At 36.5% G+C, this 19,492-nt stretch overlaps 1 protein-coding gene across 4 annotated transcripts in view; it reads left to right on the top strand.

Moving 5' to 3' along the window:
- Window positions 1–19,492, top strand: part of LOC122796547 (collagen alpha-1(XV) chain-like) — a 1,635,928-nt gene that overhangs the window by 1,008,055 nt on the left and 608,381 nt on the right. For all 4 annotated transcript variants that reach the window (XM_044065114.1, XM_044065113.1, XM_044065111.1 and 1 more), the window contains one exon: window positions 15,596–15,652. In XM_044065114.1, the coding sequence (XP_043921049.1) occupies window positions 15,596–15,652 (57 nt within the window). The remainder of the gene's footprint in view (window positions 1–15,595; window positions 15,653–19,492) is intronic.

The following is a 19,492-nucleotide window of genomic DNA, read 5'->3' as shown; positions in this document are numbered from 1 at the left end:
CAGTACCAAATTTACATTTTTCTCTACAGAATATAACCCTGGAAAGGAAGATACTGTTACATGACACTATCCAAAATAATTCTACATTTGGAGCACTTTCACCATGATGCCATACCCTTGTGTGTTTTTGTTCTACCCACATCATTGTTATTCCCTGCCTACATTTTTATATACAAACTTAGGTTCCATTCCAAACTTATCTGTAAAAACATCAGACTCAAGTACAGCCTTCCAGTTTTTTGTAATATCCTTTTTAATCTCATCAGCCTCCTGTCTAAAAGGTAGTCATCACTCTGAAAAATTATGTTCTCCTGTTTGTTTATTAAGCAGTGGAATCATTGATCCCAGATCCCTCAAAAAAGTTTTAAAGTCTGCATTTCTCCTTGATATAACCTGTTAGATTACTTCACCCACCATTACGTCAGGATATCCCCTTTCTTTAAACATTTTCCTCAATTTTTCATACTCAACAAAAAAAGTAGATATCATCAGAAACAATTCAGGACAGCTTCACATCTTACCCCTTAATTAAATCCCTTTTCTGCTACATGAAGTGACTGCTAATAAACTTTATTATTTTTTGTGTGAAGACAGTCCTCATGATGTTCTTTTCTAGAAAGAATATTTAAAAGACATTGACCATAATAGTTCCTATAACTAAGAGTTCTCTCTGGTGGTACATCATTTCTGTAAAATTTGAAATGTTCTTTGAAACCTGTTTCTTTTTCTTATTATTATTATTATTATTCATCTTCTTCTTCTTCTTCTTTTTCAGAGTTCACCACCCCACTCTCCATCTGCCTTCCTACTTCATACTACTGTCGAGAACCTCATTATTCTTTTCATTATATCTCCTTTCTGCATAAATCTTTTCTGTTTGTAAGTGCCACTATTTGTGACACTTCAGTTTTTACTGCCTTTTCTGTAAAAGAAGTGCTCCAAATTTCCCTCTTGAAGACTCTAGTGCTAATTTCCATTCCTGAAGTCTGCTTTGTTGGCATAGACAGATAAAACCTTGTCTATGACCCAAGTAGCCCTAGCTCAGTTAGTTTCTTTGGCATCTCTTGAGTCAGCATGAAGCGGATGTGCATGCCTACCCTTGGGTCGGGAGTGGGGGATGCAGCATAGCAGACTAGGACTGTTCACTGCCACATTTCCTTCAAGGAGTAAAGGCAGTACAAAGTATAGTCCAGGTGTGGGTGTTTGGGCATCAAACCATAATAACAGTAGTCCTCATTGCGGATGTGTGCCATCATTTCTGCATAAACCACTTCTAAGGTAACTTTTATGATGGTCCCCCACAACCAGCTCTCACCCTCACAGGAAAATACTCAGGATGGAGAATGAATGGGCTTGAGAGAAAGGAAGAAATTATTTGATCAGCAGATGTAACAGAAAAAAGCACATAGAAAAAATATTCCACGTGTTGACTTTTCATTTTCATCACTGTCAATATCAGATCAACTATTCTATAGAAGTAAAAAGTTGTTAAAAAAATTCAAGTAAAAGTGTGTTCTTAAAAAGGATGTTCTGTAAAAGATTATATAGCCCAAAGAACAAGGTATCAAGTCAGACCTTTGCTAAAACTGGCAACACTTTAAGAGGGACTTGTAACTTACCCTAAGGTTCAACAACCTTTGGATTGCTTAATAATTAACAAGTGTGAGAGGCAATTCCCCCACAGACTAGAAGCATGTGGTGTGTCGAACTGAAAAAAACGTGCTTCAGATGTTTGTCTGTTTTGGCAAAAGTCCACTTTGAATGATTTTACTTCTGTCTAAATAAGACTTGAAGGGAGTGCAGTAATTCTTAATATCGTTGTTTGCTGTTTTCCACTGACCTTTTATCTTTCCAGGTGCCATACCTGTCCCTCTGTGTTTCAGTTCACTGAACAGTTTAACCAGTCTTGACTGTCACTGCCCTCATTTTTATCATCCCACTGAGCTGCTAATCTCCCTTCAGCCTCACTTCACCTTCATCCTTGTTTTCTGATTACGTTCTTGTAATTTACTTCTTGATGATACACGTGTTGTTTCTCAGTGGTAGTCAAAGGTGTTGATGTGTGAGAAATACTGTAACCGCAGCAGACAGATTGGCAAGCCATACAGTACTGACAAACACAGGCACAATAAAGGCAGTTTCTTTTTGAATTTTTATCAATTATCACTCGTTATTAACAGTTTATTCAAACTCCAATTTGTATATTTAATTTATGGCATAACACTAAGCCGCCTTGTAAATCTGCAATGACGTTACATTTTCATCATCACAAAGTGCAGTTGAAAACTTCAGCAATATTACAGAATTTAACCTTTTCTAAGGCTGTTCCATTGTCTGCTATGGACAATGTCACTATACTATTAGCTTCAGGTCAAAACTAAAGTAAAGCCCCTAATAGTCATTATCTGATGTACTTAAATGGCAGTGGCAGTTTATATACATCCATAAAGGATTTTCACTCTGATGCATCAACACCTTTGGTCGCTAAAGAAAACAGGACATGTTTTGCTTCATCCGACAATTATTTCTAATCTGTTTCAAATCACAATTATATTCATACATTTAACAAATAACAAATGTTTGTACTGATATGACTTTCAGCTGATATGCATTCACTTACACACTCACACACACAGACACATGCACATACACTCTCAAGAGTGCACACGCAGACACACACACAAAAACAATCACATACATGCACAAATGTAAGAACAACTACATTTCCCATGTGCACACTTAGGAAGTACACAACCCAATACTCTAAATTTCCACTGCAGTCAAAACATAATTTTAAAAGTCACTGGTTTGCTTCAGTTTTGGAGAAACTAATTATCAATGAACCAGACAGCACAAAACTACTATTTAGCATGTCTCATCTGTGGTAAGGTTGACCACATATCTACAAATTATTTTATCAACTTGTGCCCCACAAAAGTCCATTTAAATAAATATGACTTCCGTACGCATGCTTGAGGAAAAATTGCTCAGTCAGTAGCCTGCGCAAAAGAAAGACAAATGTCATAAGGCTGAATGCTTTTTCCCATAAGAAATCATTGCCAGTGCAATTTTTAACTGTGTGGTGGCAATGGTCTTCAAGTTAGTGGCACCACAGAGATGGTCTATACAAGTTTGCGGGGTGCGGGCTTGCCCCCCATCAAAAAACAAGAAAAGGGGAGTTTTTCACCTTGGAATGCAGAATTATGACAAGGAGCTAATGTCTAAACTCATTCATTTAGACAGTACCATGTCAATCAGAGCTGTTAGAATGAACACAGCTACTGCATTATTTCCCAATCATCAAGTTTTCTGAGGTACCAGTCACATCCCTGGCAGATTACACTAGGGGAGGCCCCCCTAACTATGGTACTGAGTACTCAGACATTCCTGATATAACAGTCTAAGTATTTTAAAATCTCTTTTAATATAGTTTCTGGTAAAAATGCAGCACAATTTTAATTATAAGTTCCACAATTCACTATATGCATAAAGGCTTTGCTATGAGGCAGTTGCAATAGCCTTGTAATCTATGTAATTACTCACTTAATTATCTTAAATAAGTTATGAATCTAATGTTCAAACCTTGCAAAAAATATTCAGTCTAAACATTGTCTAAAAAGATCCTACTACAGGCACACACATGCCAGATCACAACACATCTACTTGCTGCCATTTGCATGAAAAAGCAAGCACTCAAACTCCCACTAAGCCGATCTCCCATTTCTATATGACCCTTCCAACATCCAACCATATAAAAGTATATAGCACTGACAGAACCAAAACTTTAACCTAAAAACTCCCATGCAGTTCTCAGCTTGAGCCCTCGCTCCCTTACCAAAAATGTCTACTGGCCCTCCTTAACCTTTAAGACCTCAATCACTCTCCAAACCTAAAACTCCAACCTCCATCCCTAAACCTAAATTCCATGATCATTCCCTAGCCCTAAAACTCCTGTACCACTCTCTATACCTAAAACTCTTTTCCTGATCTCTAAACTAAACTCCCCTCTTGTTGTCTAACTCTAAAATCCCAACCCCATTCCTTAGCCCTAAAACCACACTCCTGCTCCCTTCCCATTGCTGCTTGCCCAAATTAATTTTAAAGTCTGAGAGTGAAGAGATTCCTACACAAGCTACAAGACACTGAAGTCCCTGGTTTTGAGACAGTGGTTTTCAAGTCCTTGGGACCGACATGTCTTTAGTGTTTCAATAAAACAAACATGGACTTGGAAACACCAGGCAACACTTATTTATTAAAGCAGAAATAGCAATAGCTACACCAAAGCTTTCAGATATAGCAACCCTTCTTCAGTGCGTGAAAAGTTAAAACTGATTCATAGTCAGCTTTTAATACATCCAAAATGATCATATGACACAGTCCAGTCATTATTTAAAAGCACACTGTCCAAAAAATTAACATGTAATTCAAACACTTAAAACCCCAGTAAAAATTCATAGGTGTAAATCTTACAGCATTCTAATAAGAAAATACAATGTATTCATTAAAATTAATGAAAACAAGCTTTCTTCATATTTAGGACAGGTTTAATGCTAACACTCGCATTTAAACCTGATTCTGAGTCAGCTTGCAGACTTAAAATCCAATTGTATTTACATACCTGTAATCTACTGTTTAAGTTCCCACCTCTTCAATTTTTATATATATTCTATATAACCCTAAAATTAAACTCATGGTCATTGCCATTATCAATCACATGCTTCACTAGGACATTCATGGTGATCCTCCTATGTAACTCTGAATAATGCCCAGTAATCTGATCTTTTAATTTACATGAGCATTTCCCCACATAGAAAGAAGTGCCCCTAGTACAGGTTGCTAAATGTAGACTAAGTGTATTACACGTGGCAAAACAACAACAATAATATTTCCTATTTGTTATGGTGTAAATAAAAAAATCCTCATTGGATACATATTTACAAGTTACACAATTAAAACTAGAAAAAGTCCCTGCCCTGTTGAAGTGAGGACTATCCATAATACTAGATGTGTCTTTATATCATAATCTCTTCTTTAAATTTGGGCAATTCCTAAAAGCAAATGATGGTTTACTGCCTATAATCCTTTTAATTTCAGGCATGGACTCAAGTATACCCCAATTTTATTAATTATCTCCCTTCACTTTATTAGTGCGTCTAGTAAAGGTTGTCGTGTAGCCCAAGATATTCCCTCTATTCTGACCATTATCATTTCTATCCCCAGTTATGGGTGCCTTAAAATATGGTCTAGTAAAACATTCTGTATAGTTCATAACATCATTCTTAACATCATTTAAAAGTTGTTCTCCATAACTTCTCTTCAAAAATTCCTCTGTCATTTCATTCATTTGCTCATGACATTTTGTGTCATCAGTATTTAACCTGCTCACTTGTAAAAATTGACTTTTAACTATCCCCTTAAATGTATGGGGTGTGTACATACTAGACTGTGGATGTATCTATTGGTTTGTACATCCTTTCTACAGGTACATGTGCTGATGCTATTCTGTAACTGAGTTAATTTCACAACTAAAAAACAAATTCCTTATCAGATGAATTAAGCTTGAATTTCAGAAATCCAGTGATTTTATCTAAATACTCTACAAATTCAATTAATTCAGAGTGCTAACCTTCTCAGATTAAAAAAAAATGTCATCTACAAAACATTTGTAAAATGACACTTTAGACATATATATATATATATATATATATATATATGTGTGTGTGTGTGTGTGTGTGTGTGTGTGTGTGTGTGTGTGTGTAGCAAATCTTCTCCCTTTGATTTAATGCAATATTAGCATATATATTAGCAATGGAGGTGCCCATTGCTACACCAGAAGTCTGGCGGTAAATTTGTTCATCAAATATGAACATATTATTAGTCAACACTATTTCCAAAAGCTCGTATAAAGTTTCAATTTCCCTACCATGCATGTCAGTATTATCACATAAAAAACTACAAATAGCATCAATACTAAAATCATTAGGAATGACATTGAAGAGGGAATTTATATCAAGAGAGACAAACATAAAATCAGTATTGACTTCTTCAACATACCAATCAAACAGTTTAGTCGTGTATATAACTGTTAACTTTATCAAGGTGTCTACTTAGTACATTTTGCAAATATAAAGATATCGGTTCAGTAACCAATCCCCTACCAGATAGGTATCATAGAAGGATGGGTTAAGTCTTTATGTATTTTAAGCAGACCATATAATATAGGAATTACAGGGCTAGGGACATTAAAAAAATTGAGCAAATCAATAGAAATATCTTTCCTTAACTGTAGCTCATAAATAGATATATTCACCTTTGCAACAAAAGCAGAAAAATTCAACATACTACTCTTTCTGTCAAGTCATCATTAAAAAACTCATTCACAGATTTCATATAATCAGTCCTATTAAGAATCACCACAGCACCACCCTTATGGGGTTGTTTCATAATAATATCATTATTACTTTGCAATCTCAATAAAGCCTGATGTTCTTCAAATGTTAAATTATACAATCTATCCTTTTGCTTATTGCTATAAAGTTGACGAAGCTCACGCTCACAAATAGTCATAAAGGCAGTTATCAAAGGACTATTAACCGGTACAAAAGTACTAAACTTTTTGCAAGTACCAGGCATAGAATGAGGAATCTTTAAAAATGTATTTCAAATTAAGATTCCTCACAAACAATTTAAGATTTTCCAGAGCATCCAGTATAGTTCAGTATTAGCTGGTATAAATTGTAGACTCTTGCTTAGTAATTTCATATCTGCAGGAGTCAAAACCAGACCAGATAGATTGACAAAATTATGTCTCTCTAACGACCTTCCTGACAAGAGCGGCTGTGCGTGTGAGGACCATTGTATTGATGTCCTCCTCTGCCTCCTCCTCTCCTTTGAGGACAACCTCTTGAGCTGTTCCTGCTGCATGTTTCCACATATTCTGGCATATTGGGGTGTAAAAGGGTGGTTACCTGATGAAAATCCTCCATACTGTTAGTATTTTCACCATCCACCGAGGTACATAGAACACCAGCACTATTAGCAGCCTGTGCAGAATTGTTATTCACACTGGCCCCTCAGTTATTGTCATCATTGTTGGTGCAGCATTATTTGTCAAAGAGTTGTTGTTACTCATATATAAAGCAAAAGTTTCAGCTTGAGAAAAGGAGTAAAGGGCAAATAAGGAGTCCTTTCCAGGAACAGACTCGTTCCTATTGCGGATAGACTTGGGCCAAGAAAAAATGTTACCCATTTTAAAATTATTAATGTCTCTAACCAATTTACGTTTTTTTGTAAGCTCCATTTTATTTTCATACACAGTTAATCTCTCCAGCATTAAATTATATAGCGAGGCATGGTCTTTAAAGGTAGGGAGACCGATAATCTTGCATGCTATCTTCAAAATTTCATCTTGCAACTCATTTTTAATACTACTAAAAAAATTGGTTCATTAGAACCATATATTCTCTACTCACTTTTAAGTTTAATTCTTGCCACGCCTTCAACAACTCTGGATAAATATTTCCATATGTAGGCATTTTCCTGATCTGCATTCCCGGTGGCACCACACCAGTTTTAAGATAGACTACAAAATAAAACCTTTGCCATTGCAGCCGCTTATAACTCTGAACCTTCCTTTCTAAATCCAAAATTCTAGCAGCGAACATATCTGCTGACAGTTTATTGACTCCAAGGTTATCTAAAAGTGAGTGAGTTACACCACTAAGTAGTGGGTTTGAACAAGTTGCCAGATGTTCATGCACAGAACCAACTGCAAACCATTAATATTATTATTAACAGAAGTAGGCTGTGTCATGATATGAATGTTGCGAGGCACTCAAGGATCCAAAACACAGACCAAAGTGAAAAGCAAGAATGAACTAGCTCTACGGTAACCTTTAAAAACATTAGGCAAAAGGAGTTATACATATTAACTAATTAAGAATTCAATTGCCCTTTTGTTTTGCTCTAAATTCTTTTAAATTATGGTACAGATTAAACAGTCAATTTAAGTGAGAAGCTCATATCCTCTGTAAATCAAAGTAGTAAAAGAAAAATTCTAGGTTATTTCATTCTACTCAAAGGTCTATAAAACTCTGATATAAAAGCAGCAGTATTTATTAGCTAAGTAGGAAATCCACTGCATTCCAGTCTTTACTTCAAATGCTTTCCTTTATGGTACAAATTAATCAGTCAAGTTAATACAAAAAAGGTAAAATGTGTCTTCTCCTTCATTCACATAACCTTGTAACATTTTATAGAAAAAAGCTTTCTAAATACATTAAACACGTATTGTCATTATATTTTTTACTTATCCATCAACATTTTATCATTGCTCTGTTGTGATTCTCTGAAACATCTTTGTCTAATTTGTACCCTTTTGAGCTAGAGTTTTTCAAAATGTTCAACACAAACATCTTATCTGCTTTCTGTAGAGCACTCTCTTAGGACTTAATCAAATGATGACTTGGCATGTAAAAAGCAATAGAAAATGTTTTTATTCTTGTTGGCATCCTCTACCAGGCAACAGTTTGGCAAAACAAAAGTCTATAAAAGAAATTTAGCATCTCAAATAAAATGACATTCAGATTTTTTTTCCTGGCAGCTTTACATTGTCACAAAAGTGTACAGAATAGTAGACGAGACATGTTTTAATTGTTCTTGCTTGTAATAGCTTAAAAAATGAATGTGCACACGAGGCCTTAGACAGATCGTCTATTCTCATGTATTGATGTCTCCAAGTTTTCAGTGATGTCAAACACCAGCAACAGTGTTATAACCTTACTCATTTAGGAGAGAAAAACAACTACAGATTCATTCTGTAATTCCATTTAGTGCATCAAGTAGGAAGCCCTTGTCTTTAAGATTTTAAAGTTACCTGAATTCATTTCTGCAAGTACTCCATTATGAATTCTTCCTGTTCGGGCGTACCTTCATTGAAGGTTGTGCATCAGAGCTGGCAACTCGGCATGTAAAAATCTACTGCCAATCATTAGCGGACCGGAGTTCCGCTGTGGCGACCCCTAACCGGGAAAAGCCGAAAGACACAACATATTTCCTGTTTTTCGGTAACAGCATGCTGAAAATGTGTATATCTGGAAATCACAGGGCAAACTATATAAACAATTTGAATTATTTGTGTTTGTCTTCGAATTGTGTGTTCTTGGGTAACTGTTTTGTTTCTCCCATGTGGTGGGAGAACTTTAAAGGGATGAAGGAATCAATAACTCTATGCTCACCATTTAGAGTCTTAGGATGCAGAGGTTTGTGAAGACTACAGTAACATCCCAAACATGCAGGTGAAACATTTTGCTCATAACTTCAACACAGGGAACAGGAAAGTAATATTAAAAAGAGCTAAAAAAATAGTAATTACTCTTTCCTCCAGGTCAGGATCTGGGTGGGGGGGAGGGAAGGCAAACCAAAAAAATAAATAAATAAATAAATAGCACAAGTTCTTTAAAACGTAATATTCAAATTCTTACTGACCGTACGGGTAACTATAGTTAGGCTTTAGACAGAAACCTGTGTGAATGATAATTCGCTTATCAAGTTAGTTGAATACTAAACAGCAAATATCTCTAAAAGTAATTGTGCACAACTAGTTAGAGGCTAGAGAATTAGTTTTGTTTAAACAGATAATTTTCTAAGTGTATTTATTTTGACAAATCTGCCATCAAAAAAGTCCTAGGTAGTTTATGCATTTTTCTTGGTTACCTGTATCTAATGGATGTCATATATCCTTTTGCTCAAAATGCAGTGAGGGAATAGCTGGCCTCTTTCCACAGCATCTCAGTGCTGTATAGTTCAACTTTTCCCTGCATGCATCACATTGATTTGCCCTAATACTTTGTACTGCTTTCCCGATTGTTTTATCTGAAAACAATTTATCAGTATAATGCTTCTTTTGTCTGACTGTTCATGAATTTCTTATTTGAGACGTGACTCCATTGCCTGATGTATGCTTTGGCTTCTTAGTTTTGATTTTCATTGTTAAAGTTATCTCATTTCATACCACACCTTTCATTTGCAGGAGTTAATTCAGTATTTATAGCTGGATGAAGATGTTTCTGTTAGTCTGTCTTGCTTCTGTCCTGCTTTGCTTGTTTATGCATCAAGTACCTTTTTTATTGGAGTACCTAATTACTTGACATATGACTCATTTTCAATGTGACATAGCAGACTGGTCACTTAGCTTGCTTGAAAAGTTGCCACATGAAGATCTATACAAAAAGCAGGAGTGCTACATAAGCAGATAGTTTGGCAATTTTCTGAATACACTCAACTTTTAAAAAAGATTTATGCCCATATCATTAGGATACCTGTAAAACCTCTTTAAAAGTAGCAATACAGCAAGTAAAAAGGTTATACAGAAAAACATACTGGCAAAAATATCATAAAAGACCCTGACAAACCAGATCCCTCACTGTTTAATACCTTAGAGTGCTGTTAATGAGGCATATGCAAGTGTTCCAATGTACCTGAAACACTTGTAAGTTCTTGAGGAGTCATTTGCATGTTTCCCATGTGCCTCATTCACATTCCAGGATGTCTGATAGAGAAAATACCATCATATGTATAATTATTGATAGAGAAAATACCATCATATGTATAATTATTGATAGGTTCTTTCTTATATAACTTTTCTGTACATTCCTCCTGTCTATTCTTAATATATTCTGATTCTGTTAGGCCCCACCATCTTTTTCTTTTATCGTGACAATTTTTACCTAGAGGTTTCCCTTAATATCAAGAGTAATCTTGATCAAATGTCGTCTTTTCCATTCCATTGTCTTCTTCTAATTTTTTGCACTGGTTATTTAAATATGCTTCTTTATCTCTGTTTCGTATTCTCTGCTGCTAGCAACATTGTGTTTGTTCTCCTTCTTTCCTAGGCCATTGTAAATCTTACACAGACAGCCATTTTGTCTTCTTAACCCTCTATTTGGAATATTTTAATGCCAGCTCCTGGGCAATATCTCAGACTTCTCTCCATAGTTTTTCAGATGTTTTATCCACTAGGTCAATTCCCTTAAATCTTTTTCTCACCAGAAGTAAGTATTCACTTAGATGTTTTTTTGTTTTCTTTTCTTTAATTTAATTCTAAACCTTACAATAAGGAACTGATGGTCTGAGCCACAGTCATCTTCAGGTCTTCTTTTTTTTTGACTATATAAACTCTTCTTTGTCTAATTGTAAAGTATATAGAGGATCTGATTTCAATGTTGACTATTTGGTGATAGTCATGTGTAAAGCTGTCTCTTAGGCTGTTGAAAGAGAGTGTTTGCTATGATACATGCATTGTCTTGCTAGAATTCTTCTAGCATACGTCCTCCTTCATTTTGTATTCCAAGCCAAACCTCACCATTGCACCAGCTGAACTTTCAATATATTTCTGCCAACTGTTCTTAATATATTATGATTCTGTTAGGCCCCTCCATCTTTTTCTTTTATCATAGGTTCATAGGTGTATACTAGGCTAATGGCCATGGGGCCCTTACAAACCTAGCCATAGGATTACCCTGGCATAGCACCACCCAACCTTAGTTCCCAGTGCCTCTGTCGAGTAGACCTACTGGTGTTATCCCTGGGGTGAATTTTCTGTTTCCCATCCACTCATCAAGATTTCTGTTGAAGAGGGTCAGCCTAGGTGCTCTGCTTGACATGTCTCAAAAATGAAGGCCTGCAGCTGTCAACTCTTTTTTTGGATATGTCCAAAGCATTTGACACAGTCTTGCACTAAATCCTGCTAAACAAAGTAAACCAATATCACCTATCAAATTCCATTCTTACCTGGTTCCAAAGCTACTTAACTGACAGGTACCAAGCTGTGAAATGGGACAATTCTCTCTCTCCTCAGCTGCCCATAACTATAGGAGTCCCACAGGGTTCTATCTTAGGACCACTACTATTCACAATCTTCACAAATGACCTCCATACCTCCACACAGCATGCATCTGTCATTCAGTATGCAGATGACACTACCTTAGTCTGTGCTGCACAAAACATTCCCACCCTCCTGAAAACAACTCAACTAGCATTCTCTGACGTTGAAAACTACCTAACCAAAGCCCAACCTATCCTCAAGCCAAAGAAAACTCAGCTTATGATTGTAACCAGTTCTAACAAAAACATTGATAACAGTCAATTCATCATCTACTCCACAAATGCTACTCCATTCACTCCAGTGGCACAGGCTAAACTATTGGGAATAACCATAGACTCCCACCTAAAATTTAATAGTTATCTCAACTTAACTATTAAAAAAGTACATGCCAAACTGGGATCACTCTACCATATCAAACAATTTCTTACCAACAGCACAAGATCAGCCATTGCTCCCTCCCAACTTCTATCCACCCTACTCTATGCATCTCCCATTCTGACTAATCTCAACAAAACTGAACTAAGCAAAATGGAAGCCTTCTGTAATAGAATTGCCCGCTTTGCTGCAAATTGCTCATATAAACTCATCACTGTACGGTTTTGAGACAGCTCCACTGGCTTGAACTGCCCAACCTCCTAATGTACAATCAGCTCTGCCTCTGTCATTCTATCTATTACCTCCCCAATAAGTGTCCTGCTCTCAAAAACCTAGTACAACATCACTCAGCCAAAAGGCCTCTTAGATCATCAAGCAAACTACTACTAGAAGTCACCAACAGCTACAATAGCTTTGCAGATGCACTACATAGTAGTTCAGTGTCCAAAAATGGAACTCTGTCCCCACTAGCATTCAAAACACATCATCCAAAGCCTCCTTTAAAGACCTCATCAGGCAACATCTCAAGCAAAGTTGGCGGTGCCATGATTGCTCCCCAGGCTAGTGAAAGCGGATAAGGTACACATACTAAACCTAGAGTACTTGATTAAAATTGAAAACTATTCTCACAAACACTGGCTAATCTACAATGTATGTACTGTACCTGTGTACTATGTATGTATTCTACCTATGTTCCAAATTTCAGCTCTACGCCACAAATCTAAGTACCTTTATTTTTAAATTAATATTTTTTTGTTTGTTCTCTCCACTGTAACTGTTGATGTGCTGCATACCACTGTAAAAACATGTATTTTGTAATTTGTGTGTATACTGATCATGTCTAAATGTATCTTCAATTTTCCTATGTGGAGCTTTTTTCCCTGGGCCTCTGCTAAAAAAGGGCCTTTTCGGCTCAGTCAGACACCCCCGGTTAACAAATGTAAAATAAAATAACATAAAATAAAATAAAATGTATGGGAAGTCTTTTCCATAGCATGGGCAGTCTCTGGGTTATTAACCAGTCCCTCCAGTATGTTCTGTTAATTGTGGTAATGAGGTTGAGGTCTCTGGAGCATGTGGTGCGGAGGGATTGGGATTTCTTTAGATGTAGCATTTCTAACAAAGCTGGGTCAGACATGGCTTTGTAAGTCAAGCAGAGATCACCTCTAAGTAGGCGATATGAGACAGAGAATAGTGGAGTTTTTTTAGTCTGTCCATATAGGACAAGTGTTTAAGGCGTAGGATACTCTTTGTGAGGTACCTTTGTTAGCCTCTCCGGTTGCTGCAGGTGTCTAGTGAGGTACATGCCAAATGGGGCATTGCACTCAATGATTGGCCTAATGAGGGAAAAGTAGAGGGAGACAATGACCTCTTTCTTCCTGCATGCCAAACTCTTAGTAATGAAATGTGCCACATAGAAGGACTTTCTGACCACAGTGGCAATGTGGTGATCAAAAGAGAGACAATTTTTACCTGGAGGTTTTCAACTTTAGCTTTCCAGTTACCTATAATGAGTATTTTTACAATCCTCGGCCTTCATACTCAAGCTTAGGTCAAGCTGGGTTGTGACTATCAGGTATATTTACAAAAAGATCTCTGGTTCTCTTTTAATAGCCACAGATAGGCTCATTATATTGCTTGAGTAAAGCGACAAGCATGCTCCTGGTACTCCAAAGCTTCTTCTGGTCAAGGTTTCTCCAAGAGTCTCTACTCCTGGGTGTAAAATCCAATACTGAGTGATGTAAATTTCTCTAATGCTGTAGAATTTCAGCCCTTCATTTAACCACAATGTCTCAGGTGTTACATATTACCTATGCTGTTACATATTTTAGTATATCCAACTGCGAATTTGTCCAGCTGTCTGACTTTTACAATAATTATAATATGCAGCACATCAGAACACCATTTCTGACCTAATAAGTAGCCACTATACCACTATACATACACAATGCACATAATACACACACACACACACACACACACACACACACACACACACACACACACACACACACACACACACACACACACACAAGTAATGAGATATATGAGATGTGCAGGTGAGGTCTTGATCCCTTAAAAATTATTTCTGTTTTATTATATACATATGACTGATACATCACAACTGGATTCTTCTAGTTGAAGCTTTGACTAGATGCAACTAAATGAGATATAGTAGATCCCTGTATGTGTGTGTGTGTGTGTGTGTGTGTGTGTGTGTGTGTGTGTGTGTGTGTGTGTGTGTGTGTGTGTGTGTGTGCCTGTATGTATGTGTGTGTGTGTGTGTGGGGGGTGTGTGTGTATGGTGCTTGAGTCACGAGCTCAAGTCACAGTTGTTTGCAAATCAGGTCAGCCTGGCATTTGTTCATGTTTTGATGCCTGCTTCGCAGTTGAATGAGATCATAATACTGACATACTAATGGAAGGAGAATGAGACAAGTATTATGTTGGCCTGTTGTGGTCTCTCTTTCTTAATAAGATGAAATCAGGTACATGAAGCAGACATTCTGAAAAAGCTGAGGGATCAGAAAGAACTAACTGCAGCTTATTTTTTATTCAGATATTGGATTGATGTAATGCAACAAGTAGTCCTTATTTTCTAAATATACTGACACCTTCTATGTATTTTTATTTCTCAGTGAATATCAGACAGAGCGAAAGGCAACTCTCATATGGAGTTGGGGACATGATAGGTGTTAGACAGTCCCTGAATAGCCAAGTGAAACATACATAATTTGTCAATAAATAAGAGTATGGTATACGACTCCACTGTTAAATATGTTGTTCTACCTTTTACTTCTAAATGCGTTATTAATATATTTTCTGGTGTTGAACTCTCCCTAGCCACATTTTTTACAAGAAAAATGTAGGTGTGCATGAAATACACAGACACCATGTTTACTTTCTTCTTGAAACTCTTTGACAAAATTGAATGACTTAAACTCTAAAGAAACTCAATGAAAACTGTAAAGGTCATTAATAGTGTTTTTACAATTTAAGCTGTGATCTTGCTTCACAGTGTCCTGCCAGTTGTAGGATTTCATCCAAATCATATTATTGTTTCTCTTTGTTCTCTAAAACAAGATGTCGTTATGGCACCTGCCAGTATCCAACATAAACATCCAGACTGTATAATATTTTCATAGTGACATGTTGTGACTTCACTGCATATTTACGGCATTGATCAACATGTTCAGTGCAGGCTGTGTAAATAAAAATGTGGCACTAAATGCTAGACGATAAATATCAGTGGCTGGGACATTATGATTTTGTTCCACTTAACAAATCTACTTGATTCCAGAAGAAATGCATTATTTTATTATTTCTTCTTTTCAGGGTTTTGATGATGAAGATAGTTCTGGCTCTGGGGATGTCGACACCGAAATTCTTCGGGTAAGTGTTTACTCAAAGACACATAACCAGAGCCTTTCTGGAGAGGGTAATTTAAATCTTTTGTGATAGGACTGTTATAGCAAAGGTTTGGCTTGCAAGACTGTAGTGACTTCCCTAAATATGTATTTTTTTATGCTTATACTATGTATATATTATAGAAAGCATTTTAGAAATGTGTGCTGTGGCACTTCCTCTTGTTGTATGCTATGCAAAATATTTACTTTCATTATTCTTTGTGTTCCTGACCATTATTTGCATACCATTTAAATTAAAGGACAGGTTATGTGCTTTCCACTGAGCTGCATGATACTTAATGTTAGGCCTCACCTTATGACCTTCTCTGTAATAATTAAATTTAATGTAGTCACGTGCTAACTGCACAAGTGACCCAATCCATTGTGGATATTTTCAGTCAATTAACATATTCAGCTAATTTAACATCTCTGTCTTTTTGTTCTCTTTTTGTGCGTGTACGTGTGTGTGTGTGTGTGTGTGTGTGTGTGTGTGTGTGTGTGTGTGTGTGTGTGTGTGTGTGTGTGTGTGTGTGTGTGTGTGTGTGTGTGTGTGTGTGTGTGTGTGTGTGTGTGTGTGTGTGTGTGTGTGTGTGTGTGTGTGTATATATATATATGTGTGTGTGTGTGTGTGTGTGTGTGTGTGTGTGTGTGTGTGTGTGCGTGCGTGCGTGCGTGCGTGTGTGTGTGTGTGTATGGGTGTGTGTGTGTGTGTGCGTGTGCGTGTGTGTGTGTGTGTGTGTGTGTGTGTGTGTGTGTGTGTGTGTGCGCGCATGCATATGTATATGATTATATTGCTGTTCATCAAAGAAGAAAATGGTCAAGATACAAACATTCACTAATTTCATCTAAAACCACGTCCATCACGTAAAACAATCAGGGAATGTCTACAATCAGAAATATAAACAAATAGTTTACATTGATGATTGGAACACTGCACATAGAAACATAACCTAAATACATAAAAAACATCCTCACCTCAAATAAATGCACCTAATATAACATTTTCCATTACATTTTTAACATGGAAGGTGAAGCCCCACACTCTCTGTCATGACACTGTGTATGTATACATGTGTAAATATATATATATACCCACATGGTCTACCTGAAATGATTTTTTTACATCAATTCTTCTTTTGTTGAAGGTTGCAACATTGGAAGTGTTCTGCATTATTGCAAGATTAAAGGGCAGCAAAGTTAAGGATGGTCCTCCTTTTTCTCACTGTTCAGTGATCTCAGAGTTAGTTAAGTTGCCTGGATGTGTGTGGTGCATTTCTTAGTTTTCAATGATACTTGTTCTAGCCAAAACAGGCCAATGATCTGAGATAGAGTTAAAGGTGTTCTTGATAAGACTACAATTATAGGTATGTATGCATGTCTGTGTGTGTAATATGCACACAGTTATGGATATAATATTCACATATATGTGTATATAATATGTATAATGTGTGTGTGCATGTATGTACACACACACACACACATATATATATATATATATATATATATATATATATATATATATATATATATATATATATATATATATATAACTATATGTAGGTTTACTTTAGGAATTTGAGTTACCAGAATGTGGACCGTCAGAATGGTGAACCCAGAAACAGTTATCATGCCACTGTATTCTGCACTCTTCAGGTCAATCATTGAGTATCATTCTTCATTCATAATTCTTCAGATCTGAAGAAGGCAAATAGCCAAAAGAGCTTATCTTGTGTTTTTGCAGAACTTTGCTGATATTATCTATGTGCATTAAAGTTTTTTAAGTTTTATGTTGTTTTATATTTTTTAGTAGTAACCCCAGATGCAGCATCCTCTGCAACTTGTCCCATATGGTTAGCTTGAGTCTCTCAGGAAAACCTGTAAGGAACCTTTTGGACTGTCCAGTAAGTCCCTGAGTCCACATTGTGCTTTAGCAGTGAACTTGTCCCCAGACTCCTCATTTGCTGCTTTACTTAAAGTATGCCAGCCTCATCATATTTAGTTTATTGGAACTATAATAAATAGCAGAATATTTTCAAAAGATGGATACCACCAGTTAGATTTTACCAATCCTGTAAAATTACCATTATATACAGCAATAATCTGCCAGCCACATGCTTTGACAGTTGAATACTAAAATACTTTATTTTGAATAATGGTTTATAAATATACTGAAAACTTTCACACTTGTACAGGAAAATAAAAAAATCTTCAGCTGATAGCTGTTTCCAAACACACTAGCTGTAATATTTTGCACCTATCCCAGTCTTATAGGTTTTGTGATTAGTACTAGGCAGGTGGTCAGAATGATTATATTGAACTTTTAGCTATGCACTAAAGGGAATATGGCCAGTAGGTTTACCTTTCTTCGGTGCCAAACTGTTAATTCCTTAACTAAATTTATGTGAGCACATCTAAAGGGGAGGGGAGGGACATGATTGTCATAATGGTTAAGGCCGTCAGCTCACAGACACAAGATACAAGGTTTAATTCTGACCTCTAGTCATTTTCTGGTTATTGGCTAGGCTTGGAATAGTCTTCAGAGCGATTGCCCAAATTTACCTATGAATCATCAAGACTTAACTTATAATGTACCAATGTTTTTAACTGTTTAACATGCAAAGAAGGTTTGCTCCATAGGTAGGAGGAATCCTATGGGTAATGATACTGACCCTAAAGAAAGTCTTACTTATGTTGTGATGTAAGTTGAGAACTCGCCAAGAAGTCCTATTTATGTTACAATATAAGTCATGGATTTTGGATCAAACATTCTTTATGTTACTAGTGTTTCTGAGGTGGAGGAGGGGGCATCTGCTAGGATTTTTCATACCCCTGAAGGCAAGACTAAGGTCATGTCACAGGAGGCTGTATGAGATATAAACATGTAAGAGAGTTTTTAGTCTATCTGTGTAACTAAAGAAGACAAGAAAATGTACCTTTATTTACTCACTGGGCAATATAAAAAGATTTTCTTACAGTAACTTATACTAAATGATCAAAGGACAGTTTTATCATATATGAATGTGCCTATATTTTTAATGACAATATAAACCATTCGCACACTGTACTGGGACTTGACCCTAGACAACTTTAAAACGTAGTAGCCCCAGTAAGTTGACCATTTCCCTCCTCAATGTGATGTAGTAAGCTAATGGTAATTTACATGAGTAGTGGAACCTGAGTCCAACAGTGGGATACTGACCAAAAAATATTCAAATAATGTTCCATTGACTAGAGCAAGATACATAGAATTCTGATTGGATCCCTAATCATAACCAACTTGTTTAAGTATTGAAGATGGGAGTGTCAAGAAGTGTACATTGAGAGCAGCAAAAAGCAAAGCTCAAAAAGTGAACCCCTGGCATCCATGTTGAGAACTACAACACTTAGTGATGGCTATCACAGATTTGTAGGATAAGAAGCTAAAACGGCTTTTAACACTGTAAAATAGTTGTCTTTTTCTTGAATTCCAGCCATGATCATAGTACTCTGAAACAACTGTTTCATAAATTTCATATCTGATTTAGTGCATTCCAGCATGACAGAAACAGAATTTAGTAGATTCAGAAATATCTGGTGTCTGTGTGTGTGTGTGTGTGTGTGTGTGTGTGTGTGTGTGTGTGTGTGTGTGTGTGTGTGTGTGTGTGTGTGTGTGTGTGTGTGTGTGTGTGCGTGCGCGTGTGTGTGCATGTGTGTGCGTGTGTGTGCATGTGTGTGTGTGTGTGTGTGTACATGAGAAGTGTTAACACAATGTACTTACTAGAAGTACAGGCTCAGTTAATTTTTATCTACCTTTATGTACTGCAGCAGACTCTGTATCATCTATTTA

This window comes from Protopterus annectens, chromosome 3.part0 (genome assembly GCF_019279795.1).
Source record: "Protopterus annectens isolate FY-2018-M chromosome 3.part0, PAN1.0, whole genome shotgun sequence".
In the NCBI taxonomy this organism is placed as follows: Eukaryota; Metazoa; Chordata; order Ceratodontiformes; family Protopteridae; genus Protopterus; species Protopterus annectens.
This window is presented reverse-complemented; position numbering and strand designations above follow the sequence as displayed.